General features: G+C 25.7%; 4 protein-coding genes across 7 annotated transcripts; 2 read left to right on the forward strand and 2 right to left on the reverse strand.

Annotated features, from left to right (window-relative positions):
- The first annotated feature begins 10 nt into the window (after positions 1–10).
- LOC107996544 (lysM and putative peptidoglycan-binding domain-containing protein 3) lies at positions 11–1,830 on the forward strand. Its single transcript, XM_017054647.3, has 3 exons — positions 11–152; positions 302–524; positions 594–1,830. The coding sequence occupies exons 2-3, from the start codon at positions 324–326 to the stop codon at positions 1,134–1,136; spliced, it is 744 nt and encodes a 247-aa protein (XP_016910136.1). The 5' UTR covers positions 11–152; positions 302–323; the 3' UTR covers positions 1,137–1,830.
- A 159-nt stretch (positions 1,831–1,989) lies between these two features.
- On the reverse strand, positions 1,990–3,910 carry LOC107996607 (small ribosomal subunit protein uS17). 2 transcript variants are annotated; one of them, XM_017054762.3, is made up of 5 exons: positions 3,296–3,910; positions 2,933–3,058; positions 2,616–2,821; positions 2,313–2,437; positions 1,990–2,092 (listed from the first exon to the last, which is right to left on the reverse strand). In XM_017054762.3, exons 1-4 carry the CDS (start codon positions 3,305–3,307, stop codon positions 2,314–2,316), a joined length of 468 nt encoding a protein of 155 aa, XP_016910251.1. In that variant the 5' UTR covers positions 3,308–3,910; the 3' UTR covers positions 1,990–2,092; position 2,313. The 2 variants fall into 2 exon arrangements, with proteins under 2 accessions (XP_016910251.1, XP_061930608.1); XM_062074624.1 differs by having other exon boundaries at positions 1,990–2,437.
- Positions 3,911–4,221: 311 nt separating this feature from the next.
- On the forward strand, positions 4,222–14,041 carry LOC108003093 (kinesin-like protein KIF21A). 2 transcript variants are annotated; one of them, XM_062074609.1, is made up of 16 exons: positions 4,222–4,364; positions 5,593–5,977; positions 6,236–6,682; positions 6,754–6,862; positions 6,972–7,175; positions 7,264–7,565; positions 7,697–7,940; positions 8,048–8,949; positions 9,014–9,363; positions 9,448–9,636; positions 9,713–9,832; positions 10,988–11,156; positions 11,226–11,331; positions 11,416–11,970; positions 12,067–12,334; positions 12,604–14,041. In XM_062074609.1, exons 1-16 carry the CDS (start codon positions 4,330–4,332, stop codon positions 12,674–12,676), a joined length of 4,458 nt encoding a protein of 1,485 aa, XP_061930593.1. In that variant the 5' UTR covers positions 4,222–4,329; the 3' UTR covers positions 12,677–14,041. The 2 variants fall into 2 exon arrangements, with proteins under 2 accessions (XP_061930593.1, XP_061930592.1); XM_062074608.1 differs by having other exon boundaries at positions 13,322–14,041.
- LOC107996606 (bifunctional arginine demethylase and lysyl-hydroxylase PSR) lies at positions 13,801–16,074 on the reverse strand. 2 transcript variants are annotated; one of them, XM_017054761.3, is made up of 6 exons: positions 15,932–16,074; positions 15,261–15,466; positions 14,879–15,161; positions 14,392–14,747; positions 14,086–14,318; positions 13,801–13,966 (listed from the first exon to the last, which is right to left on the reverse strand). In XM_017054761.3, the coding sequence occupies exons 1-6, from the start codon at positions 16,002–16,004 to the stop codon at positions 13,939–13,941; spliced, it is 1,179 nt and encodes a 392-aa protein (XP_016910250.1). In that variant the 5' UTR covers positions 16,005–16,074; the 3' UTR covers positions 13,801–13,938. The 2 variants fall into 2 exon arrangements, with proteins under 2 accessions (XP_016910250.1, XP_061930604.1); XM_062074620.1 differs by having other exon boundaries at positions 13,801–14,318.
- Positions 16,075–16,178: the final 104 nt, after the last annotated feature.

A 16,178-nucleotide genomic window follows, 5' to 3' on the forward strand; every position in this document is an offset into this window, starting at 1 on the left:
TAAATACAACGCATATGTGACTTGTGAAAACAACTACATTTTTATCAAAATTTAAGTAGTAATTTTATAGAAATATTATTTATATTCGAACAATGCACATGAAGAACAATAAAAGATAACAAAGATAATTTGTGTCAAATAAAAAGTGTAAGGTAATTGACAATCTTGATCGTAAATAATAATTTGACAGATCATATATATAATTCAAATTATGTGTTTTTTTAAAAAATTTTTTTAATAAATTATTAATTTTTTAATAATTAATATTTTTGTGATTTTAAAATTATATTTGTGTATATAGCAAAAAGATTTCTTTAAGACAAATGGTTTATCAACGTGGAAATCAGAGGGATGGTTCCCCACATTATGTCTTTTTATATTCAGATGATGAAAATAGTGAAGATGAAGAAACTATTCCTCTGCAACAATGTAATAAATCATTGCCACGTAAGGTGGAAGTTATAAATGTTCCACTGAAATCAGAAGACACATTACAAGCATTGGCATTACGGTATAGATGCACGGTAAAGTTTAAAAAAAAATAAATTCAAGAATAATTTACAATAAATTTGAATGAGAAGTTATATTTTTAGATTTCTGAATTGAAGAGAATCAATAAGATTCACAAAGAAAATGAAATACATGCAAGGAGATTCATCAAAGTACCTATACAACCATTTTCTTTATTGACTGAAACCTTAGAACATGATCAAAAAAATAATCAATTAGACAGAAGAGAAGTAAGTATATCTACTCCTGATGAAAAAACAGAAAATATAGTAATGGCAGATCCATTATTAAATGTGATAAAAAATCCTGTTGTGATTGAATTGCCAAAGGCAGAAATTAATACAATTATATTAAATTCTGTTTGTGAACCTTTATCATCATACAACAATAGTAATTCTTTAGAAATTACCAGTTCAGAATGTGATCAATTACTTACCTCAACAGAGAATAGTAATACAAAAAACCCTCATTTAATAGAAACATTTAGATGTTCTGGTGATGACTGTGGATTATCATGGACACAACTTCTTGGATTTTCTTTATTATTAGGTTTTGCAGGACCTATTATATATATACTTTATATAATTGAATTTTCTTCTAAAAATCATTTGGTTAATAATCATTAGCTATTTTTTTAAATAAAAATATATATTGCTGATATAATAAGTACAAGATTTATAATAACAGTCATAAAAACTTGCAATTAGTTAAAGATGGCTATATTTTATATGAGTGAGACTATATATAAATTTGAAAATTTGATCTGAATATTATTGCTAATATTGGTAAAAATATATGATATTTAATGAATAGGATATTATTTTCTTATATTTAATTGTATAATATATTAAACTGTATAAATGAAATATATACATCAATTTTTAACTAAATCATAGAAATAATATTAAATAGCACAGTACATAGTGCCTTTGTAATTATAATATATAAATTTTTTTTTAATTATGTCAGCATTTAAAAATAGGAATTGCCAAAGATATGCTGATTGGCAGTTGAATTATTTATAAAGATTTGTATAAAAATGTTAATGAATATTATATCTTATTTTAATTTCTAATATTTCGATAATTCACACGATATGGAATTATTTTTGTTATTTACATTGATATTATTAAAAAAAATATATATTAATAGTATAAGATGATTGTGATGAATTTATATACTCTATTGATATAATATGCTCTTTTGTAATTAAATATAATGGTCTCTTAATTGACAATAAGTGCTTTAGAATATAAAAATTGTTTTGATAAAATATTTTTCTCGTTAAAATTTATAAAAATATATTTTTTAACATATATACTTATGACTTACTTTATAACCTTTCTAATATTTATTATATCCATTTATATATAAGATTATATATGATTATACATAATATGTACAAAATATGTACAAAATATTATTATATTCTGAAATATTAATTATTATTTTTTTACTTATAATTACAAAATGAAAAAATTTTGTTTAGAAATGTTTTTATTTAATTTGTAACATGAAAAGATACAAGTCAAGATGATAATTTATATAACTTCCTTCTTTTCTTCATAATATTGTTGATCTCCTGTAATACAAAAAATAAAATAAAAATAAAATGTTGAATTTTTTTTAGAAATATATTGAAATAATATTTATGAAATATTCAGAATACGATATAATGTCATTCATTTTAATAAATTCAGAAGACCGTCGTTATTTTCATCATTTTAGAATTTTTGCTTTTTTTAATAATTTATAAAAAAAAATCAATCTTATTATAAATTATAAATTATAATATTTATAACCTTAAAATTTTTTGAAACTTTTCTTAGATCCTGTTCCTTTTGAAACCTTCAGAACATTAAATCTAACTGTCTTGCTAAGTGGTCTGCATTCACCAATTGTTACTACATCACCAATTTCCACATCTCTGTAATGAACATTAATATAATAATATATAATAAAAGAAAAGAAATTTTGTCACAAATATAAAATCCAATTTTTTTTCAGGAAACGAATAAACTACTTCAAATTATATTTCAGAAGACCGTCGTTATTATCATCATATGATCTTAATAATAACTTTTTTAAAAATTATTCAAACAAACCTAAAGCAAGGACTAAGATGAACACTCATATTACGATGACGTTTTTCAAAACGATTGTATTTTCTGATATAATGAAGATAATCCCTACGTATAACAATGGTCCTTTGCATTTTCATCTTTTGTACTACTCCAGTAAGAATGCGTCCTCTAATAGAAATGTTACCAGTAAATGGACATTTTTTATCAATGTAAGTTCCTTCAAGCGCCTAAAAAATAATATTAAAAATAAAATTATAATATATTTTTTGAACATTATTAAAATTTATTTTTTGTAAATTTATTCATAAATTATTACTTTTCATAAATTATATACTTACTTCACGAGGTGTTTTAAAACCAAGACCTACATTACGACTGTACCTCATAGGCTTCCGTCTTTTGGGACCCAAACCTTTCTTACGGTTAAGAAAGATCGTGGGTTGCTTTTGAAATGCACGTTCACTCTAAAAGAATATAACACATACATTTTTGTTTGAATATTTAAATATTCTAACCACGTGCAGCAATTATATTATCAATTAATCTTCTTGTAAAAGTTTTAAAATCTTTTAACCAATCTTTTATATATATATAATATAAATTATCATAATAAAATTGATCTCATGGACAATTATATTTCATAAATAATGAAAATAAATATAAAAAAGCATACATATTGTTATTATTAAATACATACGTACCTGATCAGCCATCTTGTTATATTGAAAGAATGATCGTAACCGGAAAAGTGACCAATGTTGTTTTATATTTATAAATATTCAGGTATACCAACATTATATTTATAAATGTTCAGGTATACCAACATAAAATAAATTATTATTTTAGTGAGAAAAAATGGAAATAGATAATAATTTAAAAATCAGCGCTTTCTTAGAATACTATAAATGAAATTAATATAAAGAAAATAAATAGTAAAAAATCAGATAAGAATCACATCGTCAGTCTCTTGTATATGAAAAATATCATCAAAGTAGAATAAGATGAAATAAAATTTTAACACAGATATAAAAGAAACACGATGTTATAAAATTTTATGTTCTCAATATTAATTTCTAAAATATCAATTTTGAGAAAATTATGCCATCTAATATGTTACAATTTAAATGCATATACAAAAATAAATCGTTCAAAAAATAAAATAAAAATCTTTAACCTGTTGCATGCAACATAAAAAAATATTGCATATCATGTATATTTTGTATTAATAATTAGAATGAAAAAATTAAATAATATTACATACATTGTATGTTTATATGTGTTTTAATTAACTTAATTTGTTTATATTTACCAACAATTAAAAAAGAATAGAAAACAGTCGATAATTTCCAATTGATAAAGCTATTAGTAGTTTTTAAAACCATCAACAGATGATGCACATAGTCATTTTAAGTAATAAAGAATTAAAGATGTCTGTCACGTATGATTTTAGTTCAGGATCCATACAATCCTTGAGTTGACGCGACTAGGATAAAGATTTCCTTTCGTTATGAGACATGTTTGAGTGGATTTTATGGTTATCTATGCGCGCGTCCACGACGAAAAATGCGGAATTTTCACAACCACCGCATCTAATAACGCGTGCGCATTCAGTATATTCGTGTATTGAAATATTATAACTGTCGCCTAATAGTTCAGCCTAATCGTAATTTCTCGTTGATTTCTTCAGTTCTGTTACTTTTACGTCTTAAGGAATTGCACAATACTTAACATCGAAATGTCTGATGATACGAGTGTACGCGTTGCCGTACGGTAAGTCCAGTGTACTTTTTATATTAAAACATCAAATCATTAAAATATTTTTTTAAAAAGACGCTCTTGTCGACTAGACTACATTGTCAAACTAACATTAATGATTTTATGCGATGACAACTTATCACATTGATGATATTCAGTTAACTTAACTTTGAAATTTGCGCGAAGTATTAATCGAATTCAAAAAGTTTTTTAATGAGTATATCATAATATTTTTATAACTGATATATACAATTGTATATTTGTTCTCAATGTATTTTATTTAATATTATAAATATATTTTTTTTAATTTAGAAGTCCATTATTGTAAGTTTAATAAAAAATTATAAAATATATCGATTCATGTTACACTTTCATGATTTTAGAAAATCTTATTATGTAGACCATTTCGCATTTCAAAATGGTTACAGATTTCTCCAAATATTAATGAAACAATTATATAAATCAATTATCAACATTCATGTAATTCTTTAATAATTTTTTTAAAATTAATTATAAACATAAACATAATTTAAATTTTAGTAACAAATATGTAACAAATTATAAAAATAATATTTCTTTTTGTTTCTATTATCGATTATATATTTTCGATTATATATTATTTATGTTTTCATCTTCTGTGTCTCTCGCATTTTTCAAATTATTTTACAATTAAAATTTTCAGCGTTGTTTTATGCAATATTACATTGCAAATGTTTTAACCATGTAATATCTCCTTTTAAAGAATTAAATGCGTAGGTTTTATTACTAGTTGTATAATGAATATTTATATCTTGATTTCTGATGAATGAATTTTGTTTTTCTGTTTTTTTCGTCTTTATAATTTGTATCTTTATAATTTAACTTATTTTTGTTTATTATTGTTTAATTTATTTATTTTTTTTTTTATTTAAATATATTTAAATCTTTTTTTTTTAAATTCTTCATATTCTTTTATTACGCGGGAGTTATTATGTACGATACATAACAGTTGATGCGTAGGATCGATTATAGCATTTAGAATATAATTATAATATAATATGAATATAAATACATTAATTGAACATAATATATATATTAAAGCAAAAATGAGATTTTATTTTTTTATTTCATATTTATATATATATTATTATTATATATATATATTTATATATATTATTATATTATATATATATTTAATTTTATAAATATCTTTAATTAATTATAATTATAATATTATAAATTTATAATTTATTGTTATTAACAGAATAAGGCCTCAAGTAGCACGTGAAGTAATTGACATGTGTAGAATTTGTACTCAAGTACCTCTTGGAGAACCCCAAGTCTTTCTTGGACCTGACAAGGCCTTTACATATGATTATGTTTTTGATACTGGTATAGGACAAAGCACAATTTATGAAACATGTGTTGCTCGTTTAGTAGAAGGTGCATTAGATGGATATAATGCAACTGTCCTTGCATATGGACAAACTGGTTCTGGAAAAACATATACTATGGGTACTGGATTTGATGTGGAAGTTGATGAAACTATAGTTGGAATTATTCCAAGGGCTATTAAACATTTATTCGATGGTATCATAGAAAAACAACATAATGCTAGAGAGCGTGCACAAATGCCTCCAGAATTTAAGGTATTATTTTATAAAATAAAAATTTAATAAAAAAAGAAGTATCTTTGTATAAATTAATTTCTAACACAATATATATTATATTATTTCACATCTTTTAGTTTATATTTTACTTATGTTAATAAAATGAATTATTTTATATCAAATTGAAATATCTTATGAAATATCTTGTAATATCTTGTAATATATTTTTTAATAAACAAATTTTAATAAATAATTTTTTTTATAATATAATCTTCTTTATAATCTCTGTTATAATAGGTTACTGCACAATTTTTAGAATTATATAATGAGGATTTGAAAGATTTATTAGGACCTGGTGGACCTAGAGGTGGTGCTCGTATTCATGAAGATCCCTCAGGCAATATTCATTTAGCTGGAGTGGAACCACGAATTGTTACTAGTCCAGAAGAAGCATTGGAATATTTAAGATTAGGAGCATTATCACGTACAACTGGATCAACTCAAATGAATACCCAATCATCAAGATCACATGCAATATTTACCCTGTATATAAAGCAACAAAGATATATAAAAATTGAAGATCCTGATGCTGATGTTGATACAAGTGGTTCTGAACCTACTAGTGAATTTGAAACTTTAACTGCAAAATTTCATTTTGTAGATTTAGCTGGATCAGAAAGACTGAAAAGAACTGGTGCTACAGGAGATAGAGCAAAAGAGGGGATATCCATAAATTGTGGATTGGTAATATATTGATAATTTTTTAAGAAACTTGCATATATTTCAATCATTATAATTATTTTTTTGCAATATAGTTGGCATTAGGCAATGTAATTTCTGCTCTTGGTGATAAAACAAAAAGAGCTTTACATGTACCATATAGAGATTCAAAACTGACTAGATTACTTCAAGATTCACTAGGAGGTAATAAAATATTAAAAATGTTAAATGTTAAATTATAGAGTAAATATTTTTGTTTATATTAAGATATTATATATAAGTATTACAATATTATATATAAAATTAAATATAGGTAATAGTCAAACAGTTATGATAGCATGTGTTTCACCAAGTGATAGAGATTTTATGGAAACTTTGAGTACTCTGAAATATGCAAACAGAGCAAGAAATATAAAGAATAAAGTTACAATTAATCAGGATAAGAGTTCAAGAACAATTGCTTCTCTCAGAAGAGAAATACAACAGCTTCAATTGGAATTAATGGAATATAGACAAGGTAAATGGATATAGAAAATTTATTTTTGTGATATATATCTTTTATTTGAAAAACTGAAAAATTTTTATTTATTTTTATTTTTTCTTAGGTAAAAGAGTTGTTGGAGAAGATGGTATAAATGATGCTTGGCATGAAAATCAAATGTTGAATAGTGAATTACAAAGCCTTCGTACTAGAGTTAAAGCTCTTTCAGAAACAGTTGAAGCATTGACAGCAAAAAATGTTCTTCTACAAGCAGAAAAAGCTGCTGGTCAGTGGGTATCATCAACTGGTGAAAATCCTGAAGTAACAAGTTTAATACAAGGATATTTGCAAGAAATAGAAGAGTTAAGAGCTCGTCTTTTGGAAGCTGAAGCTATGTATCAACAATTGAAGAAACGACAAATACAGGTATATATAAGAGTTCATATAAAGTAATATTAATATTATTTTTCTGTGAAATAATATAATGTTATCTCTCTAAAATTAATTTCTCAATGATTTTTTAATTTATATATAATATATATATATTTTTTACATAGGTTAATGCAGCAAATCCTTATGGTGATTCAGGATATATATTTCATAGTGACTCTACATCAATATTAAATGATGCTAAAAAAGAATTACAAAAAGAAATTGAAACATTAACTGCATTGAAAGAACAACATGCACAAACTATTAATATTGGTGGTAAAACAGGAGATGAAGCAGAAGGTGATGATATAGAAATGACTCAGGATTCTGTTAGTGAAGATGATTCTGATGATGATTCTGATAGAAAAGGTATATTTTATATGTATACATATATAACTATATAATGTTATATTTTTTTATGAAATTTTAAAAAGATGATTATTTATAAATAATCATTATATGTAATGTTTTTGTAGAAGAAGATGAAGAAGAAGCAGCTATGGGTCGCGAATTGGAAGCCTTAACATCAGATATTGATGTAAAACAACGATTAATACAAGAACTTGAACTTTCTCAACGACGTTTACAAACTATGAAACAACATTATGAAGATAAACTTGCTCAATTACAAGCTCGAATCAGAGATACTCAGGAAGAAAGAGATAAGGTATTACAATCATTACAGCAACAACCAACACCACCAACAGAAAAAGTAAAAAAATTACGTGATGAATATGAAAAGAAACTTTCTGCTATGCAAAAAGAAGTGCGACTTTTACAATCTGCAAAGAAAGAACATGCGAGATTACTCAAAAGTCAATCTCAGAATGAAAACAGATTAAGAGGTCTTCGAAATGAATTAGCCGAAATGAAACGAGCAAAAGTAAAACTTTTGAATAAAATGCGTGAAGAAGCACAGAAACATAAAGAAAATGAATTAAGACGTAATAGAGAAATAGCACAATTACGTAAAGAAAGCAGAAAGAATGCAAATATGATTCGGACACTTGAAGCTGATAAAAGAATGAAAGAAGTAGTACTTAGACGTAAACAAGAAGAAGTATCTGCATTAAGAAAGCGAGACAGAGGGCTAAGTCAAAAAGCAGCGGGTAGAGCACCACCTAAATTAATCAATCCAAAAGCATTAAAACAAAGATGGCAAACATTTGAAAGAACTATTGCCAAGCAAGCATTGGCTAAACAAGCAGCAGCAGAAACAGAGAGAGAAATGGAAAGACTTCTACAAGAACGAGAAGAATTAGGCAGAGAACTTGAAAAACTTCAAAAACATAGAAATACTATTGCAAATTCAAGAGGAGACACAACTGATATAGACGAAGAAATTGATAATGTGAAGAGTAAAATTAGTTATTTACAGGTAATTTTTTTTCTTATATTAGTAAAACTATTTTTACTTTATTTTATTATATTATTTATTATAGGATAGTATTTCTGAATGTCAACGCGATATGATGGAAATGGGAGATGGAGAAGGTGAAGGAGAACCTGGTGTTGAAGCTCTTATATCAACAATTCAGTCAGTAGATGAAGCTCAATATTTATTACAAAGAATGTTAGCATTTACTGTTGAGCAGAGTTGCGTAGCTGCTCAAAAGCAACTTGAAGTTCGGGACATGGAATCGAGATTAAATCAAGTTGCACAAGAAAGTGATGTGCAACATCAATTATTAGAACATGTGTTACGAGATAGAGATCTTTTATCTCTAACAAATAATCATCATAACACAATGAATTATAGTCCTCCTAGTTCACGGAGTTCATCACCAGATAAGTAAGTTATGTAATATTTTTTAATATTTTTTTGAATAAATAATTTATTATATATTTATTATAAATAATTAATCCAAAATATTAGTGAAAATTACAGTCAAGTTATAATTGGAGAGGAAAAACAACGCAACAATAAAGTTCGAAGAAGAACTACACAACCTCAAGAACTTCTTTATGGAGTACAAGCTAATCCAGATAATTTAAGAACTGAAGAACAAAGTCAAAGTCATAACCATCCACTTACAAGAGTACCTAGTGCGCCTGGTAGTTTAAAGTAAGTTCAATTATTTTCCAATTACTTATATATCATATAATTTTGTATACAAAATAAAAAAATTTTATTTTGTAAGAGGATTAGTCTTAACTAGAAGTCATGGTAATATAACTGGTGGATCTCCGACTTTAAGTCGACGTGATAGTACATCACCAAGACCGCTGCGACGACCACTTCATCCTGGTGGAGGCTCTATGTGAGTGATAATTCTGCAGCACGTTTTAATTTTCATATTTTTTGTATATCTTTGTGTTGATGCCTTGTTTCATGCACTATTGATTAAATTTCTTTCTTAAAAAAGTCATAAAAAAATCTGTATCATTCATAAACAAGTGCATTAATTGATATCTTCATCATGTAATTTTAATTTTTTTTATTTGGAATAGCCAACATAAAACAATGACGTAATTTTTTTTATTGTAACTAAAGAGAAAAATTATTGAAAGATTAATGAAAGGAAAATATGTATAAAAAAATTGATTTATTTCATTAATTAAAACATTATTTTTGTTATTTGTTTTTATTATGAAAATTTGTTTCGTTAAATTTTATGTAAATTCAAATTAATAATTCATAAAATAAGATTAATAATATATGAATTGTTATATTAGAAGAGAAAATTTAATTATATAATTCTATATTTCATATGTAAAATGCATTTGAAAATTTTTAAGTTTTTGGAAAAAACTTAATAATAATAATACTTTATTTATTGTTCTTATTATAGGTATTTTATTAAATTTGTTTTAATACAAAATAATTTAATTAATTATGTATTATATTTATATATATTTTTATCTTTTTTTTTAAATATAAATATATGTATAAATGTCGTCAAAATTTCTATTTGTATGAAGCAATATTGTTTCACAAAAAGATTATAAATTTGTATATATGTAAGCAGTCATTTTGTACACATGTCAATTAATAAATAAAAGCACAAGTATTTAAGGTGCACTGACCTATGAAAATATTTCTGAAAAGCCCCTTGGTGGATTATTATTTATTTGTTTATTTTTAATATTTTTTTGTAATAATAATAATGTGTATTGCTTATAATTAATTTTCTCACATATTTGTCATTAATTATTATATTTTTTTTATTTTTCAAATATTGATATATAATATTTTTTTTATATCATAATGTATGTAATTATAAAAAATTAATATTGTATAAATTCATATATTTATAATTCAACAATATTGTTACTAATTATATTCAATTTATGATTATATCTTATAATAATGCACTTGCATGATCTATCTTGTTTCAAAGCAATATAGTTCATTCTGGATTAAAATAAAATTAAAATACCCGACTAACACGCTAACATAACAAACCCTCAACTAGGGAACAGGTAGCACATACAGATGTGTCATCACCTCCTGGATCTCCAACTACATATCGACGATTCAATAGTCGAGAAGAAAACGTTTTCTCCAGATTAACTGCAAGTCGACAGCCAACATCGACAGATCCGCAACCTATGAAAGGAATTATTTCTCAATATCAAGGCAAGGTAATAATAATATCAATATAACATTTTATTAAATATATATGATATTTTTTATATACATAATTTTTTTAGACACAACCACGTGCAATCTTACAATGTACTCATGTAGCTGAAGGACATAGTAAAGCAGTTTTGACTATATGTGCAACTTCAGATTTACTTTTTAGTGGTTCAAAAGGTAATATGATGTAAAACAAATTTTTGAAATTTTAAAAGCAAATTTATTTTAATATTATTTATAAATTAATTATATATTTTTTAGATCGAACTGTAAAAATATGGGACTTAGGAACAGGAATTGAAAATCTTACATTAAGTGGTCATCCGAATAACGTCGTTGCAGTGAAATATTCACCAATTCATAATTTATTATTCAGTGTTTCTTCTGCTTATGTAAAGGTCTGGGATTTACGGACTGGCAATAATTGTGTGAAAACTTTATTTTCCTCTGGTCAAGTTCAAAGTGGACCAATTGCATTATCAACTCCATCTAGAATGCTTCAAGTTCCTGTTGGTGAAACAACTATCAATGATCTGGTTCTCAGTATAGATGAACAAGAATTATATACCGCATCTAGTGATAAAGTCAGAGTATGGGATCTTCGTAAATTAACACATATTGGAAGATTAAGTACACCACATACAGCAGCAGTAATGTGCTTAGCTGTCGCAGATGATGGTAGAGTAATAACAGGCAGCAAAGATCATCTAATATCTCTTGTTGAAGCAAATGCATCCGGACAATCGGTCAGTTTAGCACCACCACATTATGATGGCGTTCAGTGTTTAACAACATGCGATTTAACATTATTTTCTGGTATATTTACAAATGGTTTCTAATGTTGATTCTTAATATGAATTTGAAATATTTTTAAAATTTAATGAACTCTTCTAATGATGAATTCTTTTTTAGGTTCAAGGGATATGTGTATTAAACGATGGGACCTAAGCAGAATGGAATTAGTGCAATCATTGAATAATGCTCATAAAGATTGGATCTTGGGTTTATGTATGATTAATAATGGATCTGTAATGATATCAGGATGTCGAGGAGGAGTTTTAAAGGCGTGGTCTATACCAAAGGATCAAGCAGAATGTATTCCAATAGGAGAAGTTAAAGCACATAGTACTGCTATCAATGCTGTAATAACTAATCAGCAACATGTTTTTACTGCAAGCAAGTAAGTATATTTTTTTGTATTATTGCTTACATTAAACTGACCCGAAGCATATTGAAAATATAATAATTGCAATGCAAACATTATATGTTATTTTAAATTTGACTATATATATATATGTATATTATATTATTATATTAAAAAATATATATATATTTTAATTATATATTTTAATTTATATATACATATAAATTAAAATGTCTGCTCGGGTTCAGTACTTATACTATTTTTTTTTTTTTTGAATAGAATAACATCTTAAATGTTGATTGCAGCTCTGGAGAGGTGAAGCTGTGGCGTATTCCTGATTCCTCCTTTTCCATGTCTATTTCCACAGTTTCCCTTTAACTTATTTTTTTGTTTTGTTGCATATTTTTTTGCATTTATAAATTTTTAATGTGGTAATGTGCATGCTTGTCCAAACACATTTTACTATTTTCTAAAAAATGTGCGGACATGTTTATTATAAACACATGCCATTAATTTCATTGGCTAATATTTATACATTTATAGTATTTTCGAAATAATATTTAATATAATGAAAGGATATGAAATTATAAAATCATAAAGTTATATTTTTTGCTTTAAATGCTTTGATATGTGATTATATATTCGAATGTAATTCAATGCGCCTTAAATTTCGAATTATTTATTGATGTTATTATACATTAGATTTGTTGAGCATAATAATTTTTTTTTAAGATTCATATTTCTTGATTAATCCGCATTTGTATTTATCAAAGCTATGTACCAGTATTGCTTTTTGAAAATGTTTGTGCAAATTTTTAGTGAAAACTTATCACTAATAGCGTGAGTGCTGTTATGAATGTATTCTATGTAAAACATTTGAATGAATGTAGTAAAAAATAATACTTTGTTATAATCATTAACTTGTAAGTTGATGAATATAAAAATTTAATTTAATTTTTTATTACTTTGCTTCTATGTTGTTTACACTCCAATTTGGTGCTTTGCATGGTCACCAACGTGAAGTGACGGAACGGTGAGGCTATGGAGCTACTATAAGAGAGATGCAAGAACTTTCCAGAGAAGCAACTCATTAAAAAGCTAATATATGCACTTATTGAAAGTGTTATATTTATTTTGTATAATACAAAAAAACTACATGTTTTTATTTATTTGTTAATTTGTTTTAATTAATTTATAATGTTGCAAACAATTAATGCGAGAATTTATAATGATAATGCATCTGACTTATTGCCTACTAATTTTTTTAATATATATTTTAAATATTGTTTAATTTAAGTTACGCGTGTACTGCCTTAATGGATATGAGCATTTAATAGGTATACAATTTATAAATGTAATTTTTAAATAACAAAACATTTCTATAGTACATAGAAATATGAAGTCCAAAGACTTAATATAAAAAAAAATTGATTTAGCAAAAATTAAGTGCATTATCGCGAATTAAGTATAAGAATTAAACAAATTTACTTAATAAGGACAAGTTTGGTATTATCTAGCATTTATTTTATTATGAACATGAAGGTGGTAATAATTATAATATTTACTCTTAGTACAAACAATAATTGTTGATTAATACTGTACAGTCTGAGGTTTTTGTAGGTCCCAAATGCTTGATATTGTCAGGGTTGGCTGTTATTTAGTTTTCTTCTAAAAATTTGAAACAGTATTATATCTAATTATACTTGTAATTAAAAAAATAAATGGATTAATAATAATATTAAATATACTTTTTTTTAGTAAAAAATATATATAAAATAAATTTATACCTTTTCTTCTTCTTATGTGTTGTTAATGATTCTTGGCCACTATCATCTGCACTTTCTTCTGATTGACTACTACTACTACTACTTGAAGAACTGCTTGATGAACCACTCGAAGAATCACTAGCAACACCTGTATCTTCTTTTACGTCTATTGTTTCAGCAAGTGCTGCTAATTCTGGTTCTTTATCCCTGAGTACTTTTAACCATTTGCGTGACAATTTTGGTCTTCCCCTCACCTACAGTAATATTATTAAAATATAAAAACATATATATATATAAAATGTAAGTATATAACAAATATATTTTTACCGTTTTGTGCCATACTACTGGAAAATTTGTACGCGAACAAAAATTTTGAGTAACGGCTATAGTTTCATCAAGATTTAAAACTACATGCCACCAACCACCAGGAACAAAAACAGTTTCACCAGGATTTTGTAAAATCTCTATTGGCAAACAATCTTGTGGCCATGTAGGCAATTTTGTACGTGGGTAAATAATGGAAAACCATGTAATAGCTTCATCTCTTTGTTTGCCACCTTCAGCTGCTGATACTTTTAAAAGATCTCTTGGAGTATGTGTAGGAAATAAACACCATCGTTTATGTCCAGAAATTAATGCATTCCAGGCACTTGTTCCTAATGGATCTATATGTATGCCTGTACCTGTATTTATATTACTTATTCATAATGTAATCTTAATTAATTAAATAATTGTTAAAATAAAGCAATTATGTGCATATTTTTTTAAGCATTTAATATTTTTTGAACTTCTTTTAAATATAAAGAGAAAATACCAGATCTTGCAGGTCCCATAACGAACCAGCGGTATGGTGGTCTTCGATGTTCACCCGCATATTGAAAAAGATCATCACGGAAATATTTAGGAATAACATAATCTTCTAATAATTTTTTTCGTCTAGGATGTTCACCAAAGGAACTGTCAAAGATGTACAAAGGCGAATCATCTTCATTATTAAGCATATAGCGTACATAATATTTCATTTTCATTTTTACACTATATCCTTCATTGTCTTCGCCACATTTAAATTTTTGATTTCTATATTTTTTTACTAATCTCTATATTAAAAAAAAATTATTAGAAAAAGATAATATTAAGTATATTAAATATAAATATATTTTTTAAATAAGAAACAAAATAATTTCATAAGTATATACCTCTATAGTCCATTTGTATTGGGCTTTCCAACCATTTTGAACACCTTGTATTATCACAGGCTTGTAAGGTTTCTCATATTTTTCTATAAATTCTTCTGTAGATACTTTGGATTCATCTATACGATCCACATTGTCCGTAAAATTCCAAAAAGATTCAAATTTCTTGCTGTAGCCATGTTGGATCCAAGCTGCCTTATCACCAAGTTCTAGAAGAAATATTTGACTTTTGTATAGAAAAGAAAAAAAATGATTTAAAAAAAATAGGACATTTTAATAATATAAAAATAATAGATTACATTATAAATAATGAAGGTTTATTAGCATTTGTATGTATTACTGATACTATATAATAAAGAATATTTAATGCTTATACAACAATTGAAACGGTAAGTTATTTACGTATAAGTGCATTGTATTATATTGTTATCGTAATACTTTCAGTAAATTTGGAGTTACATCATCCAAGGTCGGCAAAGATAGTTCGGTCTTGTATCACATATCCAAATTCTGTTTATAACGACGAGCGTCACAAGAAGACAAACGTTGTCTCAATTACTTCTAGTCATACTAGTAATATAAAATAATTCGTGAAGAACAATTGTTTGTTAAAAGTAATTTACGCCCATATCACGTCAACGTATAGGTTATAAATTAGGTTATGACATGTTTACCTGGTCTAGCTTTCCTTTTAACCTCTTTGATCCTCTTTTTAGCACGGTGATCTAATTTCAGTTCATCCATCATGACTACACCTTTTTTATGTTACCTAATTACACTACTCTCTTTTTTAATATATTTACAATTTACAATCAAGAAATAAGTGTAACACGTCATTCAGTGGTAACTGTACTTTTTAGTTCACATAAATGCCGTAAGGTGCATTAAAATAACAGCCGATATTTTCACATAAAATATATG

The sequence above is a fragment of the Apis cerana genome, linkage group LG5 (assembly GCF_029169275.1).
Source record: "Apis cerana isolate GH-2021 linkage group LG5, AcerK_1.0, whole genome shotgun sequence".
NCBI classification, from domain to species: domain Eukaryota; kingdom Metazoa; phylum Arthropoda; class Insecta; order Hymenoptera; family Apidae; genus Apis; species Apis cerana.

Bases quoted from the DNA above. Each gene is read 5' to 3' on its own strand.
- LOC107996544 (XM_017054647.3), top strand. From the start codon at position 324: ATGGTTTATCAACGTGGAAATCAGAGGGATGGTTCCCCACATTATGTC. The intron at 525-593 runs GTAAAGTTTAAA...TTATATTTTTAG, and splicing joins CATTACGGTATAGATGCACG to ATTTCTGAATTGAAGAGAAT.
- LOC107996607 (XM_017054762.3), bottom strand. The intron at 2,822-2,932 runs GTAAGTATATAA...ATTATTTTTTAG, and splicing joins GTTTTAAAACACCTCGTGAA to GCGCTTGAAGGAACTTACAT. The intron at 2,438-2,615 runs GTTTGTTTGAAT...TGTTCATTACAG, and splicing joins CATCTTAGTCCTTGCTTTAG to AGATGTGGAAATTGGTGATG.
- LOC108003093 (XM_062074608.1), top strand. From the start codon at position 4,330: ATGTCTGATGATACGAGTGTACGCGTTGCCGTACG. The intron at 9,637-9,712 runs GTAAGTTCAATT...TTATTTTGTAAG, and splicing joins AGTGCGCCTGGTAGTTTAAA to AGGATTAGTCTTAACTAGAA. The intron at 11,971-12,066 runs GTATATTTACAA...ATTCTTTTTTAG, and splicing joins CGATTTAACATTATTTTCTG to GTTCAAGGGATATGTGTATT.
- LOC107996606 (XM_062074620.1), bottom strand. From the start codon at position 16,004: ATGATGGATGAACTGAAATTAGATCACCGTGCTAAAAAGAGGATCAAA. The intron at 15,162-15,260 runs GTATATACTTAT...TTTTTAATATAG, and splicing joins AATACAAATGGACTATAGAG to AGATTAGTAAAAAAATATAG. The intron at 14,319-14,391 runs GTAAAAATATAT...ATATTACTGTAG, and splicing joins CAGTAGTATGGCACAAAACG to GTGAGGGGAAGACCAAAATT.